Below are 26,981 nucleotides of genomic sequence, written 5' to 3'. Positions count from 1 at the left end.
CTAGGCGCCAGGTGGCTTTTTCTCCTCAGAAACGTTTATGTTACAGTTGCCTTTTTAATTACTCCGACAAATTTACACTGAGACCTTTTGTAGCAATTTACATAAGGCGAAGTTATATCAAACTCTGTGGTTCCATCTGTCCCGTTGGTTTTTAATACAACCATTTTGGTAAATACTGTTCTAAAAAGAGGTACTAAGGTGTTGCCACTGACCCCTGCTTTCTAAACTAGGGGCTTGGAATTATTTTATAGCAAGCACTATAGTACATATTTTTGACCTTAGATGGAAGAAAATAAGATTCTGGATCAATCTGTGATATGTGACCCTGGCAGCCGATTCCAGACATCCGGTGACAGGGACACATGCTGGCCCCAAGAGCAGGGGAGCACTGGGTCAAATGCCCTTTTGGGGGGTGGAGGGTTTGAGACAGGGTTTCTCTGCATAACAGCCCTGGTTGTCCTGGAACTCACTCTGTGGACCAGGCTGGGCTCACTGAGATTTATCCGCCTACCTCTGCTTTCCAAGTGCTGGGATTAAAGATGTGCACCACCACCCCCGGCTTCACCATGCCTTTTAAAACACGTTTTCAGCCATTTATTTCAATTTACCTGCTAAAAAAATAAAATGAGATAACACACAGAAGCCTGCCTCCTGGTGCCGGGCTCCTCTGGTCTGGCTGGACAGGTAATATATTTTGCCTTTCAGCTGTCCTGTTTGTGTGACACCTGGCTTGGCAGCAGGGCCTGGACGACCTTCAGGTTTCTGCTTTCAGTGATAAGTACCCAGTTAGAAGCAGATGCTCCCACCCCTTCACCGACTACCCAAACACGGAGCTGGCCCGTGATTCCATCAGCTTTAAGTGGCAGACAGCCAGTATAATTTGGGGCAATTGTTAAAGCTTTCTTATTACGCAGTTTTTATATGATTGGTTTTGAGAGCTGCTATCAAAATGACTGTACAGAGACAAAACCACACATGTGGATATATATATTAAATATTTTATAAGTTATACAATAAATAACACTAAAATAATGTCAAATTATGATTTCAACTTTGCCTTCCTTGTTTTTAAATATAAATATATTTTTTAAAAAACTGTGAATCTAGACTTTACCCGAGAGTTCTAGAGCATTCTCCATGGAGTCTGCTGTCAGTCACTTGTCTTTTAAGCACAAAATTCCCAGTAAACCTTGAAAGTCAATAAATAGAGCTCTTTTCCCTCAACTCAGTCCGTGAGGAATTCTGCAACGCACTGTAAAGGTTCCTCAATGCTCAAATATATCTCTCAAAAATAATAAATCTCATGACGTCTTGACCTTAAGAGAATAAAGGCAAGCACTTCTCTAGACTGGCCTTCGAACACTTCCACCACGCAGAACGCACCCCACACCCCGCCACTCCACACCTGGGCAGCCAGGGTGGCAGTCTCCTGGTGTATGCACTGAGAAGTTTCAGAGTGGAGACACAACTCTAGTAAAATCTGGAATACAATCCAAACATTTAAAAACATTTCCGTAACAAACCAAGGATGCTGAGCTTTTTCCGTTGCTGTTGTTTTTTGTTTACTGCTCAGAGAGATAAAGATACCCACATACAACTCTAGAAGCTTGCCCATGTTTTAGGCACTGGAAAAATCAGAGTGGAATTTAATGTACTTCTCCAAAGGTCCTTAGTGATACTCTTGGGGGATATTAGACCAAGCCCAGCGATCAAGAGCTCTGCTCCCATGCCTTCCCAAGACAACCCAAACTCCTCACCCACTCTGGATTCTTGAGAATTAACTGGACTTCCTCAAGTAGACTCCCCCACGGGCCGACTTCAGAGGAGGCTGTCTCCTCTGTGTTTCTGGGCTATGGTAAGAATGACGTTTCACATCTGCATCCTGGGGACTGGGAGTGACACAGAACCCTTAAAGCGCACACGCTACTTCCCTTCCCTGCAGACTGCCTGTTCCCCTTTGCTGTTGTCTTCACGGGAACAACCCTAGCTGCAAGGTCACCAGCAGCTGTCTCCCTGTGCCACCAGGAGGCAGAGCCTGCTGTTGTGAGCAAGGCCTCTCTGTCTTCTTTCAGCCTGCTGAGTCCCGCGTGACTGTGTCCCAGGAGCTAGGTCTGGTCCCTTTCTCGGACTTCCTGCAACCGTCTCTCCAGGCGATCCAGCTTGGCGAGGTTCTCCTTAAGCAGCTTGCTGTCTGGGACCAGCCTCAGGGCTCTCTCATAGTAGGCCCTGGCAGACACGTAGCTTCCCTGGAAGGTGAGGGGCAGAAAGAAAGACTGCTCAGCACACTCCTCTGAGGAGGAGAGAATCTCCCCTCCCCACCCCGCCCTTCCTCTGACTGCCAGTTAAGGGGCCCTAAGGAGACCTTCTCTGTGGATGTTCTTATCTCTTGGGATGCTTTATGGGAATCCATCTGTAAGAATGTGGAGGCTCATAGCTACACCACAAATATAAATGGCAGAACACAGATTTCAGCTTCTTAGCACGGAGAAGGAGTGAGCCATGTTGTTGAGTTCTCAGGAGGTTAGCGCTGGTCTGTGGTTCTTTAAGCAAACAGGCTTGGGGTTAGGGGGTAGGGAGGGAGGGAGAGCATTAATTAAACAGACATCCATTTATCTTTTTAGTGTTATGCCCAGATCTGCTGAGTCTCCCCAAAACCAACAAGGTGACAGAATTCCCGTATGTAAAAACAAAGAGCCTTTATTCTTATGCAAGTTCCAATTTGACTCTCCGTGTGTCCAGTTGGCTCAATCAGAGAGCCCCCAGCTCAGCTGAGGTGGGGTTGTTATAATAGTAGAAGTTGGGGTGAGGGATTTCTAAGGTTCAGGACCCCTGATAGGCTATTTGTATAGGGGGGTCCAGGTGAAAAGCGATGGGTGTGTGCTGGCAGGTGATCCTATCTACAATGGTTGGAATGTTGGGAATCTCCTTTGGGTGCTCTGCTCCTCACGGCTGGGTGGTCTCAGATTTGTGGTCTTTCTCAAAACAGGTATTGCCTCAGGGTAAACTGCTGAGACTCGTACCCGTATTGAGCTTGCCATAGCTGGGCCCTACACTTAGTTTGTTCTAATCTTAGACTTAAAACACAGAAGCAGCCTTTGCCTAATGCAAGTTTTACACAATGAAAGCCTTGATTGAAAGAAGAACTTGGGGCTGGAGAGACAGCTCCATGGTTGGGAGTACTTGCTCTTTCAGAGGACTCCAGAGTGGGGGAGAGGGGACCGGTGACATTCACAGCACACATGATGGCTTATAACTGTCTCTAACTCCTCCAGTTCAAGGGATCTAACATCCTCTTTTGACCTCTTTGAGCACAGCATGCATTTGGTGTACACACACACGTACATGCAGGCAAAGACTCATACACATAAAGTAAATAAATCTTTAAAAAGAATTAAAGATGGACTTAGGTTTATCTCGTAGCCAGGGAGGGTATGCAGTGAAAAGTACCAGTCGGACACTCGCGGCAGGAGGGAAGAAGGTGACCGCTGACCTGTTGAGCACACCTGCTCCCACTTCTGTCAACTCTCATCTGCTCAATAATACTTGCGCCTAGCCGGGCGATGGTGGCGCACGCCTTTAATCCCAGCACTCGGGAGGCAGAGGCAGGCGGATCTCTGTGAGTTCGAGACCATCCTGGTCTATAAGAGTTAGTTACAGGACAGGCTCCAAAACCACAGAGAAACCCTGTCTCGAAAAACCGAAAAAAAAAAAAAAATAATACTTGCGCCTGGGCTCAGACGGTCACAGACCACTGGTCACAGTCGGTAGCTTTTCCTGGTCCCTGTTCTACAGCCTGGCGTACCTATTCTACAGCCTGACGTACATCTTCCCCCCCTGTTCTACAGCCTGACGTACATCTTCCCCCCCTGTTCTACAGCCTGGCGTACATCTTCCCCCTCTGTTCTACAGCCTGGCATACATCTCTCCCCCCACCCCCGTTCTACAGCCTGACGTACATCTCCCCCCCCCCCGTTCTACAGCCTGACGTACATCCCCCCCCCCGTTCTACAGCCTGGCGTACATCTTCCCCCCGTTCTAAAGCCTGACGTACATCTTCCGCCCCCCCATTCTACAGCCTGACGTACATCTTCCTCCCCCATTCTACAGCCTGGCATACATCTCCCCCCCCCCCGTTCTACAGCCTGGCGTACATCCCCCCCCCTTCTACAGCCTGGCGTACATCTCCCTCCCCTGTTCTACAGCCTGGCGTACATCTTCCCCATGACGTACATCTTCCCCCTGAGGTACATCTTCCCCCCTGTTCTACAGCCTGACGTACATCTCCCCCCCCTGTTCTACAGCCTGGCGTACATCTTCCTCCTCTGCTGCAGCCTTGCTGAGTCCTGCAGAGCCCTAAGACCCAGACTGTTACAGAGCTTCCGCTGCTATGTCCTCTGCTCACAAGGTCTGGGAAGCTCACAAGACTCGCAGGACTCCCCGCTCTCTGAGGCTACACAAACCGTGAAGAGTTTCTGGAGGTTGCGGAGGGAGACTCAGGTGGCTGAGACTTGTGAACATTGGGCAGGTAGCTCTGCAGACACAGCTGAGATGGGCGTTAGTGATGCAGGTGTTTCTGAGTCACACACTCCTGGACTTAAGACGCTTTCCTCAGTCTGCTCTATTTGGGGCATAGATGTTTTTTACACCGACCCCAGGAAGCTGTCCAAATTCTTCCCATTCAAAAAAACAAACAACAACAACAAAAAAAAAAACCCCAAAAAACAAAACAAAAAAATATTGACTTTCCATCATCCTCAGCTGCAGCTCTCATGTGGGTGGACACCAGAGGGGTTCTTACTTTCAATCACTATTTAAAACAACACCTCGAGCTAGCAGCTAATGTTTACCAAGGTGTAAGTATCTTCCCACATGTGTATGTGTGTGTCAAGAGCTGGATGCTGCCTGACAGGCGAGACCTCAGCAGGATCTAGAGTGACCCTTTCAGTCTCTGACCTACCTTCTGGTTCTCGCGGTGGTTATGTGTGCAGCTGGTGTGAGGGGTGTGGAATGCTGAAAATGAAGAGGAACTGTACACTGAGAAGCCAGCTGGGTAGAAGACAGTTATATCTGACAGTCAATGCTGATGAAAAAGGCCAAACTGACTTGGAACAAAGAGTCCAGTTCTGCTGCATTATGGCTTTGCTAACTCTGGATTCCTCCTCTGAGCCTCTGATTTCTGTTAAGCCTGGTGTACATCTGGGCACTTGAATGCTTGTGGACCCAAGAGCTCGCAAGATACTTCGCACAGCGGGCCCCCAAGCTGTCCGTGGACGCTACTCTGAATTCATCCTTAACCTTAGTATTGTCTCAGATCACTGGGTTTCTGCCTTTTTGCACAAAAATCTAGTTTTCCCTTTCTCCCCCAAATTGTTCTTTTCTTGATTAAACTGTTAACCCTGTTGTTTTTAAAAGTTATATCCCTTAAGTCAATGACTCTAATTATGTTAAGTAGGAACTAGAATGATCTGATTTCCAGAACTGAATTTTAGTTAATTAAGACTAAAATCCACCAGCCCTACCAGACACACTGCCTATGCCCAGTTGCAGTGGCCAGTCCCTGCTCCTTGCACAGTGAAGACACTGAGCATGCTCAGCATCCCAGAGAGTTCACTAGACAACAACATTCTACAAACCACGGACGGCCGCCATGAAACCGTGCTGAAATTACTTTGAGATTCGGCTTGGATGATGGTCTCCTAATGGAGCTTGAAATTCCATCTTATGTAAAAGTTCAAGGAACATACCAGAGAGAGAGCATCCCTCACCCCCAAACGCAGAATGTTCTGACACTTCTGAACAGACAAGATAGCGTAAGTAGAGGATTCTGTGGCTGACCTCATGGAAGGGCCCACCTGTCAAACCGATGGCACGCTAAAAATATCCTGTACGCTGACAGCAGGGACTTCACATAAGGGCGGACGTGAGAGGTGGAGGGAATTCTGCAGCTGGGCGCAACTGTCCACACCTGAGGTACGGGTCACAGCGCTGACCTTAGACACCTTGTGTGATTGTGTCCTCTCTGCCTAGGATGGCCACAGCCTTCAGTGTCTTTCCTATGCCACCTCCTTGCAAAGCCCCATCCTTCACCTCCATAACCCTAGGAGGCCCACACTCCCTAGGGACAGGGCAGGAGCCAGGGTCAGGGTGGGTGACATTGTGACCAACACTCCTTGCAGAAGATGCAGGAAGTTCAGGATTATTCCTGCACGTCCATAGTGATAACCCTGGACTGTTCTGGTGGTGCCGGAAAGACCACAGCCAAGCTATGTGCCCACCACATACATTTATATCAGATCTCATTATTCAAATATACCCACAGAATTGCTCAGCCATGAGTGTGGGAGTTTCCTATTGCTCAGGCTAATCCACGACGCCTGCTGTGGCAAAGCCTCATTGTTTTAAATGAATATCAATTACATTTGAAAACAATATACTCAATATATCTTTCTTTAATCTCCAGAGCTCTGTCCTGTGAATATACAGCCCTGAGTTCAGATACATAATAATTATGCTATTTTCTCTTTTGAATGCTCTTGGGTATATCCTCTCTACTTCTTCAGATTAACAACTGAACTTTAATTTCTGGTATATTCCATCTGAGAAAGTCATACATTATTTTAAAAACAACTGGTAAACATATAACTTAAATTTAGAACGCTGCACTGGTCTCCAGAAAGGCCACTCTGTCTCTCAGCTAGGGGTTGCTGACATTCCATGGTACTGCTCGGACCAGAGCGTGGGTCTGTGACTGAGCTATAATAACACCCTTAGATTCTGTGCAATGAGGCGTATGTTGTCTGGCTGTCCGCATAGCCCAGCCGTGAGTCCCTTTCCCTCCTGAGTCTTTCTAAGAGTGCTCAGGAGCCCGCAGAAGGAAAACACTGGCCGGCCTCTCGGAAATCCTCACCACTCCAGTGTCTCTCATCTCTCCAGAGTGTGAGAGAATCCTGGGGGCAAGTTAGCTCAACAAGTCAGACCACGCTGTCTCTGTGAAAAGTGCTTCAAGGGCACGGCTGACTCGGCATAAAAGTTTCTGGGAGTCTCTTCTAGGGCCTCGACTTCCACCACCTCCTCTCACCTTCTCTGAGCAGCCAGGCTGCCGACTCACCCTTTCCAAACCTGCCAGACACCCTCAGCCTCGGACCTCTGCGTGCGCTCTGTGTGTGTCCACATGACGGGAACCCTCAGATCCCTACAGGAGCTGCTCTCAGATCCCCATCAGTGCCCTCTCTCCTTTCCCTTTCCTCTTCATATGCACTTCACAATCTGATATGTTTTAGGCATGTATAATATACACATGTGTGTACTACATGTGTGCATATTGCCCGTCACCCCAGACTAGAACATGGGCTCCACCAGAACAGGAGTCTCTGTCTTGTCTGGTCACTCTCACACGCCCAGTGTCCAGATGTGCACCTGGCATACAGGACGCATGCTCCGCAGAGAGGTTGGGAAGATGAACGCATACATGCATGAGGAATCACGGCACATCTTTGACTTTATTGGCTATAAACAACACCCTACACCCAGGGTCACTTTCAGTCATTTTTGGCAGAAAAACTCACCTGAAGTTAGCTTTAGGGGGTGGGGACCAAAGCAGACAAGTATGTTTTCTACTAAAAGGTTAGGGAATAAAAATGTTTTCAAACGTGGAGAATAAAGGGGCAGGAGAGATGGCTCAGCAGTGAAGAATGGATAACGTTCTCAGCATCCATGCTGGGCATCTTAAAGGGTCCATAACGCCAGCTCTAGGGGACCCACCAACACCCACTTCTGGCCTTGGAGAGAAGTGTATACACCCACACCCAGATACACACATAATGGAAAACAGGAAATAGTAAAGCAGTACTTAAATTAACAGTCTGGTGTTGCCGAGGAGTTGACAAGCTCCACAGGTTTCTGTGCCAGTGCACACAGACCTCAGCCACTGCTTGATAACTGATGTGGGATCCCCCTCTGTATGCTGACAATATGCTTTATTACCATTGGTTAATAAAGAAACTGTTTTGGCCTATGGCGGGGCAGAATATAGCCAGGTGGGAAGAGAGACAGAGAGAGAGAGACAGAGACAGAGAGACAGAGACAGAGAGAGAGAGAGACACACACACACACACAGAGGCAGAGTGGAGCAGACGCCAAGTAGCTGCCAAAGGAGTAACATGCTGTACCAGTAAGTCACAGCCTCATGGCAATACACAGATTGATAGAAATGGGTTAATTTAAGATGCAAGAGCTAGCTAGGAATATGCCTAAGCTATTGGCTAAGCAGCATTGTAATTAATATAGTTTCTGTGTGATTATCAGGTCTGGGTGGCTGGGAAAGAAGGGGCTATCTCAATTTTACTAATGAATTTCCTGCCTGGCTTTACTCTGTTAAGCCATTGGCTGAAACAGCTTTATTCATCAACCAATAAAAGCAGTACCTATACAGAAGGACCTCCCACATCAGATAACCCTTCTTCCCACCTCTGATGTTCCTCACCATCAGTGGGATCATGGAGTTAGATTTATAAACATTTAAATGGGTCTGTGATCATTCACTACGCGGAGAGCACAGTGTTTCTGCATTTGACTTTCAGAATCCTATGTTTCAAGTGTCCAATGGTTTCAAGGAACGGATGAACCGTGGCTTGTGAACCACGGTGGGATGAGGACAGTGAGCGGCGCTCCTACCTGGATGTGCCGGATGCCGCCCATGTTCATCCACGCCTGTGCCTGGTCAGGATCCAGGGTCACGGCAGCTTCATAGCTCTGAGCAGAGAGGGCAAGCTTCATGTTAAGACACGCAACACATCTAAGGTGCCACAGGTCAGTGCCAGCGGCTGCCACATGGAGACCCCGATCGCTAAGGGCCACTCAGGAGGTGGCAAGTTTAGTCTGTCACGGTTTTAGAGTTGATGGTTCTGAAGTGGAGGGGCTGCAAACAGTCAGCCATGGCAGCTTACTGCCTAGACTCTCTCTGCAAACCCTCAGTGACTACAGCTTATTGCCTAGACTCTCTCTGCAAACCCTCAGCGAAGGCAGCTTACTGCCCAGACTCCCTCAGTGACTAGAGCTTACTGCCTAGACTCTTTCTGCAAACCCTCGGTGACTACAGCTTACTGCCTAGACTCCCTCAGTGACTAGAGCTTACTGCCTAGACTCTCTGCAAACCCTCGGTGACTACAGCTTACTGCCTAGACTCCCTCAGTGTCTAAAGCTTACTGCCTAGACTCTCTCTGCAAACCCTCAGTGACTAAAGCTTACTGCCTAGACTCTCTCTGCAAACCCTCAGTGACTAAAGCTTACTGCCTAGACTCTCTCTGCAAACCCTCAGTGACTAAAGCTTACTGCCTAGACTCTCTCTGCAAACCCTCAGTGACTAGAGCTTACTGCCTAGACTCTCTCTGTAAACCCTCAGTGACTAAAGCTTACTGCCTAGACTCTCTCTGCAAACCCTCGGTGACTACAGCTTACTGCCTAGACTCCCCTATCAACTGTGGGATTCATGTAAACCTGTAAATGTAACGACAGTTTGGTCTGTCTCACCTCAAAAGCCTTGTCCAGAAGGTTCTGCTCTCTCAGCTGGTTTCCTTTTGTGAAGAAAAGTTCAGATATGACTTTTGGGTCCTTGGGCTTCAGCTGAAGAGCTCCATCTATGGCCTCGAGTGCCTGCAGCAGCGGGAAGTGTAAGAACCCTAAGTTAGAGTGGCGTTACACCCCGGCGCACAGTCTTCGACACACAAAACACACTTTCTACACTCTCATTTTCTCACTGGAATGAATGACCGCAGAAAGATCACCCCTTATGCCTCGGGCTATTCATAGATGGCAAGAATGTAACATCCTGATCACTTTACAAAAACGTTGCACAGTGAGGTCTGCCCTGGTCGCATGTCATGTGGACTGCTGGCCCTTGGTGCCTGCCCCACCTCTGATTGCTTAGAAGCACAATTCTGCCTTTCCGTTAAAACTCCAAAGTTTATTTTAGATCAGGACTAAACCCCATGGCTTTTCCCCCTCCTTCCATCCCCGCCCCCCCGTGCCTGGTCATGTTGACATCTTGAACTGCATGCTCCCCCAACTTTTGTGCCTCAGATCCACCCGGGTCTGCTGTCACAGGGTCTTTGTGCTGCTCCTCAGCTGCCCATTTTGTTTGCTGACCTCTTCCTCTCCTCACCCTCCCCTCACACTTCACCATGTGCTGATTCTCAGAGGGATGCTTAGTTTCCCTCTTTCTCAACTCACCAATACATCTATCTTGACCAATCTCTGTCTCTCTCTCTCTAAATAAGCTCCCTTAGGACCAGGGCAGCATTTTTCCCATTCTCCCTTACACTTGGAGTCTACCACAGTGTCCAGTACTTTGCAGGCGTTTAACAAATATTTTCTTGAACCGGTTATCAATAGAATGATTATGTGATTTTCAACATGCAGATAAAGAGTAACAGTTCTGGAAGTTCTGCCTCCCAGGGCTGTCCTGAGGATTGCATCAAACAGCAGACCTTGGAGAGCCAGCGGGCATGCAGAAGTGGGCATGCAGGGGCTGGGCATGCAGGGGCTGGGTCTGTAGGTGTCGGGTATTCAGGGGCTGGGTATGTAGGGGTTGGGTATGCAAGGGATAGGCGTGCAGGATCTGGGCATGTAGGGGCTGGGCATGCAGGGAATGGGTATGCAGGGGCTGGGTATGTAGGGGATGGGCACGCAGGGGCTGGGCATATAGAGGCTGAGTATGCAGGGGCATTCCCACTTGCTTTGGCAGCTGAGAGTTTGGGGGAGAGAGCTTCCTTACCTTCTCGTGCTGCTCCTGCTTGCTGTAGATCGCCGACAGGAGGCGGTAGCATTCCAGGCATCTGGGTTCCTCCGACACTATGCGACTGGTCATCCTTTCAGCTTCCTGGGTCTGACCCATCACTGCTAAAACCTGTGCCTGCAAAACCAGAGGGCACCAGCCTTAGAAAACACTGCTCACCCTCAGCAGACAAAGCAACTTCTCCAGAGAGAGATATGTACAAGACATCCCTATACCCAACACAAAACATTTTAGAGAGAGATGAGTGCCACAGCAGAGAGTTCAGCACTTGGCTGTAGACTCCTACATGCATTTGGGTGCCACTGATACCCAACAAATGGCTTGTGACCCTTCAGGCTTTCTCCATGTAATAACCCTGGAACTAGCTCTTGTAGACCATGCTGGCTTTGAACTCACAAAGATCCACCTGCCTCTGCCTCCCAAGTGCTGGGATTAAAGGCATGTGCCACCACCCGGCTGGTTTGTGACCCTTAGAAAAGTTGGTGGGACATGCCAAGAGGGAGCTCCCTGCTATCCTGACAGAACACAATGTTCGTAAAAAGACGACAAATCTGATGTAAGAAAGAAGCGTGAAGTTCCAAACACTGAAACTGAAATGCAGGAGGTGTTAACTATGCTGAATTTGACCACCGCACTGCAATCATATGAGTCGATATGCTCATATGTAGGCATCACGTAGGAAGCAAGTTAGAGACAAAGGGGGAGGAATCTACAACAAACTGTCACGCCAGCAAAGACACACCATGCACTAATTAACATGCAGACACGTCTGAACATATGCATGTACACACCTGTCTGATCACACTCATACAGGAAGGAAATAACAAACAAGTGCACTCAAGTGCCAAAAAATAGTCGATCTGGGTCAAGTACTCTCGACAGTTTTATTCCTCGTATGATGAGCAGTCACACTTCTGCCCTAGAACAACGTCTTCCTTTCCTTTCGGAGGCTCGGCGGTGCCGGCTCTTGGTTTGCAAGCTGCACTTACACCTGTGCCACTTCCTCTCCCTCTACTCACCAGGGCCAGGCGGAGATCCCTCTGGGAAGGCTGGAGCGAGACTGCTTCCCGGTACACTTCCAACGCCTCCTTGTGTCGGCCCGTGTTGTAATAGAGCGCTCCCAAAGGGGACAGGACCTCAGCCGTGTGGGCCACCTGCAGGGCGCTGCAGGGAAGAAGACACACAGATGCTTCTCTGGTGGACTGCGCTTAGGCAGAGGCAGGACTGTCCGGTTAAATGCTTGCTTGAACTTACTCAAGGTTATACTGTATCCCGGGGTGAAGGCCTCCAGCGACCACCAACCTGGCAACCGCACCAGCACTAATGGCCGACAAGTTCTGACAAAGCGGCAGCCTTCCACCTGCTTCACCCCAGCCCTGAGCAGTGTGACCTCCCCAGTGGGGAACGCCTCTGAGCCCATTATACACTGTCCCGCTGCTATTCTGGAAGCGAGAGTCTGTCACCTGAACTGTCACCACGTGCTCCCGTTCTGAAAGTCTGTCTGTCCCAGTAACTAAGACGCCCGAGAGAAACTACTGACAGCTCCAAGAGGCTGGGAAGGCAGGGAGGAGGGACGTACCGTTTGTACCACTCTTCGGCCATGCTGTTCTCGCCCAAGGACCTGTAGAGTCGGCCCAGGTTCACCACGGCCACGTGATGGCTTGGGTTGAGCTGGATGGCCTGCTGGTAGTGAGCCACGGCCTTCTCTGGAGAGCCTGCAGTGGGGTGTGGCGAGATGAGAGCGGACCACAGGGATGAGGGGCGTGGCTTACAGTCTCCCCCTGGGCGGGACTAGAGCAGACCACAGGGGTGAGGGGCGTGGCTCCCAGTCTCCCCCTGGGCAGGACTAGAGTTGACCACAGGGATGAGGGGCGTGGCTTACAGTCTCCCCCTGGGCGGGACTAGAGCAGACCACAGGGGTGAGGGGCGTGGCTCCCAGTCTCCCCCTGGGCGGGACTAGAGCCGACCACGGGGATGAGGGGCGTGGCTCCCAGTCTCCCTCCGGACATACGCCATTCTTTCTGGGCATGACAGCATCATACCATCGGGGATGCGGTTTGTGATCAGCTTGGTTTTTGGCCTCTTATGCTTCCACTGCCTAACCTTGGCCCGTCACTGTTCATCAACATTTCCCATGAAATTAATAACAAGTCGGCACTGATTCTGTTTGTTTGAGACAGGCTGTCTGTCTGTTTAGCTCAGGCCAGCCTGGAAATCACTGTGTAGCCCAGGCTGCCCTTGAACTCGTGGAAATCCTGCAGCTTTGGTGTAAGTGTTGTGATGATTGGCAGGAGCCACCACAACTGAGTGCCGTTATGTATTTGAGACATTGCTGCTTATCATTACACACAAAATAGAACGGACCACTGCAAAAAAAAAAAAAAAAAACAGAGGTCTCAGTAATTTCTAAAGGTCTGTCTCAAATCACAGGACAAGACAGGGTGACAGTGCTCAATTGGAAACCCGTAAATCACACATTTTATTCAATGTGCGTGTGTGTGCGTGTGTGTATGGTGCACACACTCATGTGCATGTGTGCACAGGAATGTCAGAGTGAGATCCTGTGGATATCAGTGTTTCTCCTTCCGCCATGGAGGTCCCAGGAACCAATGTCAGGTGGTCAGGCTTAGAGGCAGTACCTTACCCACTAACCCATCTTGTTGGCTTCAATGGTATGTATTTGATGTGACTGTAAACACAGTGGCTATGTCACCTTGCATTCGCCCTGTGTGTATGTTAAAACCCCTCTGCTCACACGGCCTCCACAGTGTTCAGGATCCTATTGCACTGCCTCTTAGGATTTAACAGGTACTCTTTAAAACCACCAAAACAAAACCATCACTTTAAAGACATAGACGCTAAAGTGCAAAGACCTTAAGAGACTTGGTAACAATCTCAGGGCAAGGGAGATAAAAGCCAGAGAGGAACCAAATCTCCCTGGTCTGAGAAGGGTCCCCAGAGAAGCTTCCTAGAAACTAGATAAGGGACTGAATCTCAGAATAGCCCAAAGTGTAACCGGCCGGACCCACAGGGCTACACATTAATCTTTCCCACACACTCTCTCTGAACACAGGTTTATCTAGGACCATGTTAGAGGGGTCTCAGTGACTTGTCAGAGTTCTTCTCAGAGGGGACTTTTATATGGGACTACTTGTTGAATTTAAAGGATGAGCTTTAGTTCAGGCGGGTGCTCCTCTGCTCCTCCTACTTTGATGATGTGTTATCACATAATAATCCAGCAGGGGGCGCTACACAGCAATTTATATGCAAAAATAGCTTGCTTTCCCTTGCTGATCCAAATGTAAGCTTATAGTTTATCGAACAGGAAAGCTTCACACGTCCTAGAAAATGAAAATCCATTCAAGCGTTAAATATTGGAAAATAATAATCAGACTGAGTTCTCCTGCAGGGCAGACTGTCGTTGGGTCAACAGGACAGAGAGGCGCTTTTGTATTAAAGCCTAGTGTCGTCACACGGCTTCTGAGGATTCACGACACATGATCAGTGTGTGGAGCTCTGTACAAAGCGCATAGGAAATGGAATCTGTGCCCAGTTCCACCTGTGCCACAGGGGACCGCGGTGTCGATGGCTAGGATGCATTTCTGGAATGTACATCAAGGAAACAATTCCAAAGGCTTAACCAAGCTGGTTACAGACACCAGCCACCATTTGCTGGAGGCAGGTGTGGAGGCAGGCTCTGCACTGAGGAGTGGGGCAGCATCCCTGATGTACAGCCCTGTGGATGTGGTGGTAAGAAAGGCAAGGCCACTTCCTGCCCTGGGAGTTTTCTTATAGACAGGATTCTGAGATGAACTTGGAGATTTAGGGAAATGTCGGCCCCACAGTGACTGCCACTGGTATAAGAGAGAGAAGGGAGTCTCAGCAGAGCGGTGTCTCACTCACCAGAGTCAACTAAGAAAACCGCATAGTTGTTGTGCAGATCTGAGCTGTCTGGGCAGTTCTTTATTCCAGCCTGGTAGACGTCCTCTGCTTCCTTAAATCTTGCCTTTAGCAGAGAACAAAGAAAAACAAAGCTTTATAAAATAAACAGTACAGTTAAGATTGGGAGTGAGCTGGGGAAGGAGAAAATGCTTACTGAGCCTTGATTATACACCAGGGACCAAGAAAAACACCACGAGCTTTGCCTGAATCCAAGTCAACACTAAGGGCGTACAAGCACGGGTATGCTTAGTTCCTCTGGTGTGAACGCACTGATACTTACGAAGATGTAGCATCTGGATGGATCCAGACCTGTATGTGGAAGAGGTCTGAGCATGAATTTTTGAATAGGGCTCCTTCTTCACCCTGATGACTCTGATGGAAATGCTGAATATGGGTGTAGGTATTGAGAGGTGGCTGCTGGGCTTGAAGGCAGAGCTAGAGGGTTGACAGCTGCCTCTGATGGAACAGCCCTCTTCTTTCTTACCGCCATCTAAGACTTGCTGGGGGAGTTCTCTCTCTCTCTCTCTCTCTCTCTCTCTCTCTCTCTCTCTCTTTCTCTCTCTGTGTGTGTGTGTGTGTGTGTGAGAGAGAGAGAGAGAGTGTGTGTGAGTGTATGTGTGTGTGAGAGAGAGTGTGTGTGTGTGAGAGAGTGTGTGAGAGAGGGAGAGAGAGTGTGTGTGTGTATGTGTGCAAGTGTGTGTGTGTGAGAGAGAGTGTGTGTGAGAGAGTGTGTGTGTGAGAGAGGGAGAGAGAGAGAGAGACAGAGAGAGAGAGAGACAGAGAGAGAGAGCCCTATTTGCTCTGCAGTTCAGGATGACCTAGCCTCATAGCCCAGGCAATTGCCACAAGCCTCCTTGCCTCAACCTCGTGAGTGCTGGGATCAGGGGTAGGTTTTCAGGCAGGTGATGGGGGAGACAGGTGCAGATGAAGCCAGGGCTCTTACCTCTTCTCTTCCTGAAGTATTTCGACAGCTCAGCAAACCCTGTGCTCCTTGCCTTATTAAATCTGTGCTTTCGGGGGTGGGGGCTGGACAGACAGCTCAGCAGTTAAGAGCACTGGCTGCTCTTCCTGAGGAACCAGATTCAATTCCCAGCACCCACAAGGCAGCTCATACCTGTCTGTGACTCCAGTTCTAGGGGATCTGACACCCTCACACAGACATGAATGCAGGCAAAAACCAATGCACATGAAGGCATTTTAAAAACTGGATGTCCAATAGTAAAAAGACATGGTTTATGAGCAGAATAAAGATGTGCGTTCTGAATTGGCCCTCAAAGGGATTGTCCGCCCCCTTGAGGCACACGCCATGCCAATCAGCACACCTCCAATGTGCCATTCTCTACCTACCCCCCTACTGTGCACCTTAATGTGTTTTAATTATTTACAATTTAATAACTTTTTTGTTTTCCAAGAAAGGGTTTCTCTGTAGTTTTAGAGCCTGTCCTGGAACTCGCTCTGTAGACCAGGCTGACCTCGAATTCACAGAGATCCACCTCCCAAGTGCTGGGATTAAAGGTGTGTGCCACCACCACTCAGTCCCAATTTAATAACTTTTAATTCAGAACGTAATAACTTACAGGTATTTTTCCCACAGTCATCTAAAATCACTGTATCAACCTTTCTTTTGAAACACATGGATTAAAATTATGTAAATAACCAAAGGTTCTGAGAATTATCTGAAAACTATAGTTAACAATTTCATTTCCTAGTGCTGCTGTTACAGTCAGGTCAAAGAAACTGACCCAGTACAAAGCACTTTCAAACTTTTCCTTAAGATGCTAAAAAAGTTTACCACGAGTTACCATGGCTTTCATTGGCAGTGTGAAGATGGACACCTCAGCCTGTAAGTGAAGGTGTGTGGGTGGTCGTCTTCCAGGCTGCTCAGTAAGCCAAGAGAGTGAGACCTGGGCTGGCAGGGACCCCATGGGCTCTTCATCTCGGTGGAACTACCAGTGCTGCCTGTCTGACCCAGTGATGTCAGCACCACGGGGGAGGGGAGGAGTTTACAGGTGACAAGCGCTATGAATCAGAGATCCATAGGGCGGCCAAGGGAGATGCTCGCTTCTTGAAAGCCCTTCTCTAGCTGCCAAGTTCAGCAAACGTCAAAGTCAGAGAAGTTAAAGATGAATGAAAAATCTCAAAACAGACACTTTGATCTTAGTAAGTCTGAAAGAAAGCTTTTGAAGATACTGTCTGTTGAGGAGCTGACGCGTGTGTGTGTCTGTGTGTGTGTGTGTGTGTGTCTGTGTGTGTGAAAGGACAGAAAGAGTGTACACTACACCAGATTCCAATTAGAAAGTACCGGAGGGCACTTGCTCATTTGTTCATGGTGTATCACGGGTGGAGCTGCTACAGGGAGCCACATGCATCAGGAATCGTTTCCTGGAACCAGTGAAAGGGCTCAGTGAGAAAAGGTGTCTGCTGTAAACCTGACGACATGAGTTCCATCCCCAGGACCTACACAGTACAAGAACTGACTCCCTCAAGATGTTCTCCAGTCTCCACACCTACATGGTGGTGCATGCACACACGTGCGCATACATGCACACGCGCATACACGCACACACACATACATGCACACACACCCACACACTTTTATACTATAAAGAATTGGGGTTTTATCTACACATTCTGTCATGGGCAGGAGGAGGAACTTATAAGGTCTCCTCCCTTCTTGAGTTGCTGCAGGCAGATAACAGTTATCAGGAAGGAATATCCTTGTTCCTCCGAGGCATAGCTTATTCCAAATAATAAACTATAACATAAGCAATATAAAACAATATAAAAATACCTTCCAAAGCAAAAGAAGATATGGTAGTGGCATTAATTGGGATATTTATTAGATTATTTTGACTGTGGGCATACTGGGGACAGAATTAAGAGCCTCGCACATTCTAATTGCTGGCCATATTAGATTGAATCTTTTTCGATCTCCTTCATGTCTGACCCAGGAGAAGATACCTGGATGCTCACACCTGCTTTGTGATGGGTGTTTTTCTGTGGTTTCTGTTATTGGTAGTTGAAGTGTGAAGAAAGTGTGACCCCGCAAGCTGGAAAGTGGAAAAGGGACCATCATTGTAACAGCCTTTTCTGAACTGTGGATATATTCATGTGACCACCAAAAACTACTGCCAATTCACAAAAGAATGAGGGTGAAAGGCAAGTTACCCTTTCGTATCTGCAGGAAAACTGCATAGACCACTGCAGACCCGGGCGGGGTGGGGGGGCTCCCTCGACAGTACCAGAGATGGGGACTCAGGCGACCGTCCACAGCAAGATGTATTTAATAGGAGGTGCACAGTGGGTTCTTCTGACAATAGGAAAAGTTCTCTGACAGAGCCACAGAAATGTGTTTGTCCTAACCGTTTAGCAAGGCAGTGACTGTTCGCTGGTACAGCCCTGGGAAGCAGGGGATGTATGTCTCTGACAGCCCTGGGAAGCAGGGGACTCATGGACTCAACACCCTGGGAAGCTGGGAACTGTAAGTCTGGCAGCCCTAGAAGTAGAGACCTGGAGGCTAAGGGATGACAGTCTGACAGCCTGTGGCTTCCTAATCTCCTGCTAAGGAACTCCTCAAGACACAGCAGCTCTGGAGACATCAGAGGGTTCTGCCTCTCATTCCCACCACTGTTACTTTCTTTACAAAACAGTAAGCAATCAACTCAAGTGATCCCAGGCTTTTCTGAGAAAAACTCTATCAATATTTGATGTCTCTCTCTCCTTCACACCCAACTGAAATGAATCAAGAGGTTTGGCGCTCTTCTGCTCTGAGGAAATGCTGGCATTTTCTGATGCTGCGCGTCTCTGTCTCCCAGCCGAGTGTGAGCAATGCGTGAGTGATAACAGAGCAAAAGAGGAACAGCCACTTCAAAGAGGACAGCCAGGACAGGAAAACAGCAGTGAAGAGGACGTGGTCATTGGGGGAGAGGGGATGGCAGAGTATATGTGATAGAGAGGGACGGGAGGGGTGCAGGGGTTGGAGTGCTGAACTGGATGGAAGCAGGGGAATAAGGTAAGGGGGTCTGAATGGGTTAACCATAGGAAAGGATTGTGAGAAAGCCTTCTGGAAACCCACTAGAAGGCAAGATAATATATATATATATATATATATATATATATATATATATATATATATATGTTCAAATGGAGATACCATGCATGACTGGACAACACAGTCCCAAAACATTATGGTAAAAATCATGAGACGCCCCCCTAAGAGTTAGCTGGTAGCCCCACCCCTAACTGAGGAACAATTGCTGGCCGCAGCTCCTGCGGGAGGGAGAATCATTCTTTTACGTGGGTTGTCCGTGATCCAGTGAATCATCCTCCACCGCCACCCGCAAAGGCAGTGAGACCCAAACACAGTTTCCACCTCCTCGGCGCTGGGATTGTTTACACTAGGTTATTCAAAGAAAAAGGAAGTGGGAATGGGAGAGAGATGTTAGGGGAAACCGTGGCAGAGAGGAGAAAACAGGGATGAAAATGATCATATTACATTGTACACATACATGAAATTCTCAGATAAATTGACACACACACGAACAGAGCTTAAGAGCACGCCTCTACAGGAGTGCCCCAGGGACCAGCAAAGAGGAGACCCATGTGTGTGGGTCCCAGCTTCTCCTGTCATTTTGCTCCATCCTCTACTCTTGCAGATGTAAGATCCACACAAAGTCTACTTCTGGTCAGAAAGGTTTCCCTCCTCAGCTTCTCGGATGAGCGTACAGCACCGGCCACACCTCAGCCACACCGGCTCAAGTCCCCATAACGTCCTCCTTGGTGCCCAGTGCTGTCCACACTTGCTGCAGAATTTCTTATTCCCTGCTTCAAAGTTCCCTTTCCACGATTAGGTTCCGGGAAGGCAAAACACGGGACTTGCTACTTGAGGGATCTGTGGTGTTGGCTGGGATTTGCGTGCATTCACCATGAGCTAAATGATTTAATCAATGCATTTTTACACTAGCGACCACTCCAAGTTGACTTAGCTGTGAGTGTTGAGTGTGACTGACTCAATTCATGACAGCATTGCAGGAGACATACCGAGTCTATCCTCTGGAAAACTCACATTTTAGGTCTCAATATTCTTGCACTCTGATATTAAATGAAATCACAACCCCAAATACATGAAAAGAAAATATTTTATAGATGTTTCATATTGAGTTTTTCAGTAGACTATAACCCCGAGGCTAGTTTTAATTTGCAGTGGTCAGGATTATAAACTTAATTTCATTTCCTTTACAGCAAATATAAAGCCAAGTTTTGTTCTGTGATAAGAACTAGGTGGCTGCAAGTTCCTATGGGCTCAGGAACTCAGCCCCGTCTGAGAAGCTCGGCATCTTCTTCTGAAGCGGAGGGAGGTCTGGGGGAAAGCCAGGCAGAAGCTGGGCTACTGCTACCCTAAGTCTTTCCCCTTCTGTTGCGTGGTACACAGAGGGGTGTTCACTTTCTCCAGAGCATCTAACATCTCAGAGATAAGCATCCAGTGCTTTCCTTCAGGTTCTGTGTTCTCTCTGGAACCTGACGCCTACAGATCTAGGCTGACCGGCCATTGAGCCTCAGGGATCCTCCTGTTTCCACTTCCCCAGCGCTGGGATTATAAACACAATCCATCACGCCCCGCTGTTTACATGGGTTCTAGAGGTCAGACTCTGGTCCTCAGGCCTGTTCTACAAGCACTTGACTGACTGAAATGTCCTCCTAGGCCTAAGATCCTCCCCACTGATGGAGGAAGGTCATTGTCTAATAAAGAAACTGCCTTGGCCCATTTGATTGGCCAGCCTGTAGGTGGGTGGAGTAAATAGAATAGAATGCTGGGAGGAAGAGGAAGTGAGCTAAGATGCAGGGCAGCTCCTCTCAGAGCCAGATGTGATGAAGCAAGCCGCCAGCCAGGTCAGACATGCCGAATCTTTCCTGGTAAGACTGGTGCTACACAGATTATTAGAGATGGGTTGATCGGGATATGAGAATTAGCCAGTAAGGGCTAGAGCTAATGGGCCAAGCAGTGTTTATATGATTATAGTTTGTGTGTTGTTATTTCGGGGCATAAGCTAGCCAGGCAGCTCGGAGCTGGGTGGCAGGAACGCAGCCCGCAGCTCCCACAACACCCCACCCCCACAATACTGTTCTTTACTTCTCACTCTGAAAAATCACCTGCTCATAAGATGGCTTCATTTGTTTGAAGTCCAAAGTCACTTTCCTATCCCAGGTGTCTGCCCACCCATCTTGTACATGTGGGATTTTCATTTACATGCTCCATGGGATTACAGGCATGAGCTACCACACCAAGTTCAAAATATTGTTTTTAAAAAGCTACCAGAAAGAAGAAGTTTGCTGTTATTAAAAAAAAAGAGGAGGAGAAAGGAAAAAGGAAAGAAGGAAGGAAGGAAGGAGAACCCAGATGACCAACACCTGGTGCCTTAGTATGTAAACTTCAATACATTATTTTTAACTAGTAAATAGGCATTAAATTGTAGGTGGCTCAGCAGGTAAAGGAGCCTGCTGCCAAGCCTGATGACCTAGTGAGTTCAGTCCTCAGCACCCATGAGATGGAAGGAGAGCACAGACTCCCTAGGGTTGCCATCTGACCTCCACAAACATCCCATGACACATGTGTGCATGCAGAACACATGTGCATCCATATAAATACACAGAATAATGTATATCGTTATTCATAAGCTAACGCAAGGGAAAAGAACCCACTCGGACCACACATAAACCTGTGTGAGCACAAATGTATCTAAGAACCCTGACTGAAGCAGGATGTCATTGTTTCTAGATATCCCACTGAGCAAGGGACACACGTCATTCCTCTGATGTCAGCATATGTTCCTTGTGTAGTAAGAGAAGAGGCTGATCTCATTTTCTGCCCGAGTTTGCTTTTCTCTGGCTTCTCCATGGCTAATAGTGACTGGGAGTGATCTCCCTGTCCTGGAAGAACCCAGCTAGGGTTCTGTGTGTCTGTCCTGCTGGGGTTCTGTGTCTCTGAGACTCTCAGGCTCTGCTCCCAAATACTTGGACTACAAACCTGAGCCACTGTCCCCATCGCCGTACAGTTTTTCTTTTAAGACATAAACAAATAATTGAAAGTTACTGTTCCTAAATTTCCACACTGAAATAGCCAGCTGGAAAGGTAACTGGTACTTTAAATGGCAGAAGGACAGGACTAAAAAATCTTAGAAAATCGGAAATTACAGACAGAGACAAAGAACTTAGGTAGGAACAAACCATTTTGTGTGACTTGAGTTATGATGCCCGAGCTTGCCAGGAGGCAGCTCTGTCAAGAGCTGGGCCTCAGAAGCAAGCCCCAGCAGCTCAGATGGGCGCTTAGCTCAGGACAGGCCTTGATACACTAACCAAGTGACCCAAGGTGATGTTGATGCTAGTGAACCAGCCCTGAGCTGTGAGCCCCGAAAGCCAACGGACACAAAAAATTGTAACTTTAGAAATGGCCTCTAGGATCGCGCTGCCTTTCTCTGAGAGTTGGTTTCTCCAGTCCATCAGCAAGCAGCCTTTAGACTCTGTGCATGCCCTTATCTTGGTGATCACTGAATGTCTGGATTTCCACTGGGCACACACAGGGCCACTAGTCAGTCCCAGCTGCTGGTCTATGCTCTCAAGGAATTCCTGGACCGTCACCAATGCTATCCTCCCAGCCTGCCACAGCCGGAAGACTTCACTGCAGACCTGGGCAGTGAGCCTGTAGGCTTCCAAAGTGTCCTTACTAGAGAGGAGTCCCCAGTGAACCCTATTAATATAACAGTATAAGGAATGCTGGTGTGAATAAACCAAGCATATTCAACAGATACATCTTGCATGGAGACCCTAGTTGCCCAGTGCCTCACAGTCCACAGGCTGTGCTCTTGGCAAACTAGAAATTAAATGTGAGTTCTTTCACGCAGCTTCTGGAATCTTGCCTGCACATGGGAGATTTTATTCAGTCTTCATTTCTTTTAGCGTGACCTTGGTCCACAGTTAGCACGAGCAAGGGCTGTGTGTGTGACAGATGGTAGCCCTGCTCTGGGGGAGGTGAAGGTGTAACACGTGTGTGCAAGCTGACCAAAGTGTGAGAACATTGCTTCCATATTTCCGAGTGTTTGAAAGGCTAGGATGCTATTAACAGTGGGGTCACCAGGAAAGGCTACTTCAAAGAACGTCAGGTTTGGGTTCTGACCTCCTGTTCATGCACTGTGTATCAGAAACCACGTTTCTTCTTGAAAGAATTCCAGGCATTGAGGTAAGATGTGTAGGCTTGGAGAAGAAAGGGGCCCTGAGTTCTGCCTTTCAGCTGTCTGGTCTCTTTGAAGTTAAAACCAATGGCCCTCAGGGTAGAAGAACCCTTCAGATTTTTCTGTGAGATTCTCGGAGCCCAAAGCAGTTCACCTACTCCTAACCCCCAGAGTGGGAAGAGCATGTGTTTATCAGACAGGACGGTGGTCTCCTGCACAGCCTCTTTCCCTCACAGCTGCTGAGCTCTGACTGTGGAATGGGGTGGCTTTGCTCATCAGCAAGACACATTTCCACAGAAAACAACTCAGTCAGGAAATCATTTCAGATATCCCATCCGACACTCTCAAAATTCAGCTAAGGAAAAAGTATATATGCTATTATTTTAATTTTTTTTTTGTCTGAAAAACGCCTTTATTTCATTAAAAAGGCAACGACAACGAGCTGCTATGTGGTGTAAGATCTGTCTGCTGCAATGTCGCTGTGACCGTCCTGAGGGCTGAAGCGAATGTCAAGGTCCCTCAACATCTTGGTCACTTTAAGTAGCATTTTTTTTCAACTAATCTTTTTTTTTTTTTTAGATTTATTTATTTTTATGTGCATTGGTGGTTTTCTGCAGGTATGTCTGTACCAGGGTGTCTGATCCCCTGGAACCGGAGTTATAGACAGTTGTGGGCTGCCATGTGGGTTCTGGGAAGGAAACCCGGGTCTTTTGAAAGAGTGCTCTTAACCACTGAGCCATCGTGCCAGCCCTTAAGTAGTATCTGTAACTGAACTGAGTACATCAATTTGGAAAGGTAGTACAGATGAAACTTTGGAATGCCTACTAGGGCCCACATGTTGGAATTACAGGTAGGAATAATGTAGGGTCTGAGGAGCTGAACTCCAGATTTCACGCTTCCTCAGCAAATACTTTGCCCACTCACTCATCTCCCTGGCCCAGGTGATTTAAATTTTATCCCAGGACACTAACCCAAGAAATAAAATAAATGATGAATTTGTATTCTGATGTCATGGATCAAGAGTGAAACTTCCCTTAGGGGTCATTTGGTTCCCAGCTGGTGCTCCCGGTCCTCTGAGAGTATCTCTAGGTAGAGGAAGTGGGACTCTGGAAGCAAACCTTGAAGTTTATAGCTGGGCCCTCTTCCTGTCTGCTTCCCGAACCACTGAGATGTGAACAAGCAGATGTCAAATATCCCCGCACCACAGAACCACTCATTGCCACGCCCCTCTTTCTCCCCAAGACAGGCTGTGAGCACCCCCTCCTCTCTGAGCTGCATTTGTTGGGGGTATCTGTTCACAGCAACAGGAAAGGGGATGAACACAGATATCTGGAAGGTAAAACTCACCACCAGATAGGGAAGTGGAGGAAGTTTGGGCAGGAACTGGAAACTGAATGGTTCTGGAAGCAAGGACGGTCCTGAGAATGGTGAACTCGGCAAGAGGTCTCAGTCCACCGAGGACTCCTAGACAGCAGGCTTGGCTATCACTTGCAGATGCAAATCTGATGTTGCTTAGTTGTGGTGTCTTCCTTAAGGGCAATGCAATGTCTGCTCCCTGCCTGGGGAGCTGGGAGAGCCGATCTGGGCTGGAAACTATTAGTACAACCCCCACTCACGCCTCATTGTGGCGTAATGAAATCAAGGCAGGAACACGAGCATAATATGAATTGAGAAAAAAACAACAAACGTAGAAGTAAGAACAGCACAAAAGAGAGGCAGCTAACACCGTCCAGATGGCTGTCAGTCGAGGAGAAACGGGAGTGGAGACAGAAAATAGAAAATCTGCATGCACCGGATTAAAGAGAAAATAAAAACTCAATGTAATTTAGGAGAAACATATACAGGTTTTCCAACACTGAAACATGGGTCTCTCACCCGCAGGGGCTTCTACAGACACACTGAACGGCATAAGGGATGATGGCCACAGCTTCATGGTGGACAATCTGGGGTTACTATGAATAGCGCCCCAAGACTGCTTCAGACTAGTCCTCAGCGCAGGACGGATCGTCACACTGAAGCATGATTCAGCGACAGCAGTGTGACCCTGAGCCCAGAACAGGCACTGCACACTCTCCAGGTTTATTTATTTACTCACCAATCTGGAGTCTGCCGACTGTGTGCAGCCGGGCAGCTGGGAGAAAACCTTACAGAGTCGGATATTCTGGAGGTGGGCGGGAGACCACTAACACATAAAGCTGTGTTACATGGTATAACATTGTAAGGAATGGAAAAATGCAGGGCAAGGTGATGGAAGACATGGCAGAGAGGAGGGAGAAGCCAACGCAGAAGACCTCGAGGTACTGTGTGGGCAGAACCGGCATGGCAGGAGGAAGGAAACGGATCTGTGTCACAGATGTGTGGTGGCCGAGGAAAATGCCTGCGCAGGGAGGGGGCTTGGCATGCCTGGGTCACAGGCAGAGGCAAGGTGTGTGTTTGTAAAAGATGAAGGAGTCAGGGTGAAGTGATGCTGAGGGATGCAGGCAATCTTTTCTCTAGGAAACCCTCCAGTGTCTTCATGGATGTAAGCTGGAAGCTGTCAAGGTCTGAACGCGTATGTCATCTGCCCCCACTGGCTTTCTGTCTACAGCCTGTCAGTGCTGAGAACACAGGGACCCCTTCTACCTGCAGAGCCAACAAACCTGAGATCAAACACCCAGAGGAGGGGCAGGGAGAGGATTAGCTGTACACGCTTAGGGACTCGGGTTTGAATCCCTACCACACACATGGACACGTGTGTCTATAACCCCAGTGATTCAGGTAAAAACAGGTAGATCCTCAGAGTGCACTGGCCAGCCAGGGTAGCCAAAAGAGTAAACTTCAGGTACAGCTAAAGGCCCTGTGTTAAAGGAATAAGGGAGAGGGGCAACATAGGAAGGTACTGGATAGCCTCTCTGAACCAGTTACACACACACACACACTCAGAAAATATCGTGTCTGTACTAGAGTTTTTTGTCTTTGGTTCTTAATCAACACAGTGTAGCAGCTATGTGCATAGCTGGTGTACACTAAGTTGAGTGATTAAAAAATGTGCACAAGAGTTATCCACCCCCAATACCATTTTATATCTGAGACCCAGAGAGCCACAGGTTTCTTCTGTGTCTGAGGAAGGTTCTGGGAATGGCTGTATTAAAGCGCAGAAACCAAGTTTATAATTTCTGCCACTTGAATATTCATAGACTATTCTAATTTTGGTGCTTGCTGGAACTTTTGAAATGTTTAAAATGCAAATTGTACCCTTAGTAACTGATGTGTGGGATCAAGTCATTTCTTTTATGTAGGCCAGGTGACTGCTACCAGGGAGCTCAGTCTGATCCTTATACAGAGAGAAAGCTCGGCTTCTAGAGCAGACGGAGCATGAGACGGACCTGAGAGCCAGTGTTTGACTGCAGCTACCGATTATTAGTTATGCTATTTCTATAAAAGTCTGTGATGATATTGGCGGATGCGCTTGACAGTACCAATTGGAGAAACACTTGTGAAATTAAATGGAAACAGTTACCTGCTCAGCCAGGAGGGAAGCCAGGCTGGAGTAGGCATCGGCGAAATCCGGACCATACTTGATGGACTCCTTCAGCAGCGCGATGGCTTCTTCTGTTTTCTCCTGGGACCTGCAGGCGACGGGGGAGAAGGACAGCTCTCATTAGCTTTGCTTTGCTTAGGCTTCGTTTAGCCAAGACTCGGTGGCTAGCTCTGAATTTGGCTGTATTGGTGCATACGCGTTACACCAGGCTGTGCCGATATCTAACAGTGTCCTCTCGTGTCTGAATTCTCACTGGAAGGCAATGTGAGGACTCTGGCTTCCTGCTGCTGTGGTTTGGTTGTGGTGTGCCTCTGCTGGCTCATGTCTCTCAACAACACTTGGTCCCCAGCTGGTAGTGGAGGCTGTTATGGAAGGTTGGGGACATTTGGGTCTTGGAACCTAACTTGGAGGATGGGAGTGGGGAACGTAGATCACGCGGGGGGGGGGGGGAGCCTTGAGGTTTTACAGACTAGACCTATTCCCTGTCCATTTTACTGCTCCT

General features: G+C 48.2%; 1 protein-coding gene across 1 annotated transcript in view; it reads right to left on the bottom strand.

The window, feature by feature from the left end:
- Window positions 1-982: 982 nt before the first annotated feature.
- Tmtc1 (transmembrane O-mannosyltransferase targeting cadherins 1) overlaps window positions 983-26,981 on the bottom strand; it is a 205,093-nt gene continuing 179,094 nt past the window's right edge. The window contains exons 13-20 of the mRNA XM_057764546.1: window positions 26,459-26,567; window positions 14,696-14,798; window positions 12,372-12,507; window positions 11,812-11,956; window positions 10,772-10,909; window positions 9,529-9,651; window positions 8,674-8,751; window positions 983-2,246 (exon numbers count right to left, since the gene is read on the bottom strand). Coding sequence (XP_057620529.1) covers window positions 2,106-2,246; window positions 8,674-8,751; window positions 9,529-9,651; window positions 10,772-10,909; window positions 11,812-11,956; window positions 12,372-12,507; window positions 14,696-14,798; window positions 26,459-26,567 — 973 coding nt within the window. The 3' untranslated portion in view covers window positions 983-2,105. The remainder of the gene's footprint in view (window positions 2,247-8,673; window positions 8,752-9,528; window positions 9,652-10,771; window positions 10,910-11,811; window positions 11,957-12,371; window positions 12,508-14,695; window positions 14,799-26,458; window positions 26,568-26,981) is intronic.

Source organism: Chionomys nivalis, chromosome 1 (assembly GCF_950005125.1).
Source record: "Chionomys nivalis chromosome 1, mChiNiv1.1, whole genome shotgun sequence".
Lineage (NCBI taxonomy): Eukaryota > Metazoa > Chordata > Mammalia > Rodentia > Cricetidae > Chionomys > Chionomys nivalis.
This window is presented reverse-complemented; position numbering and strand designations above follow the sequence as displayed.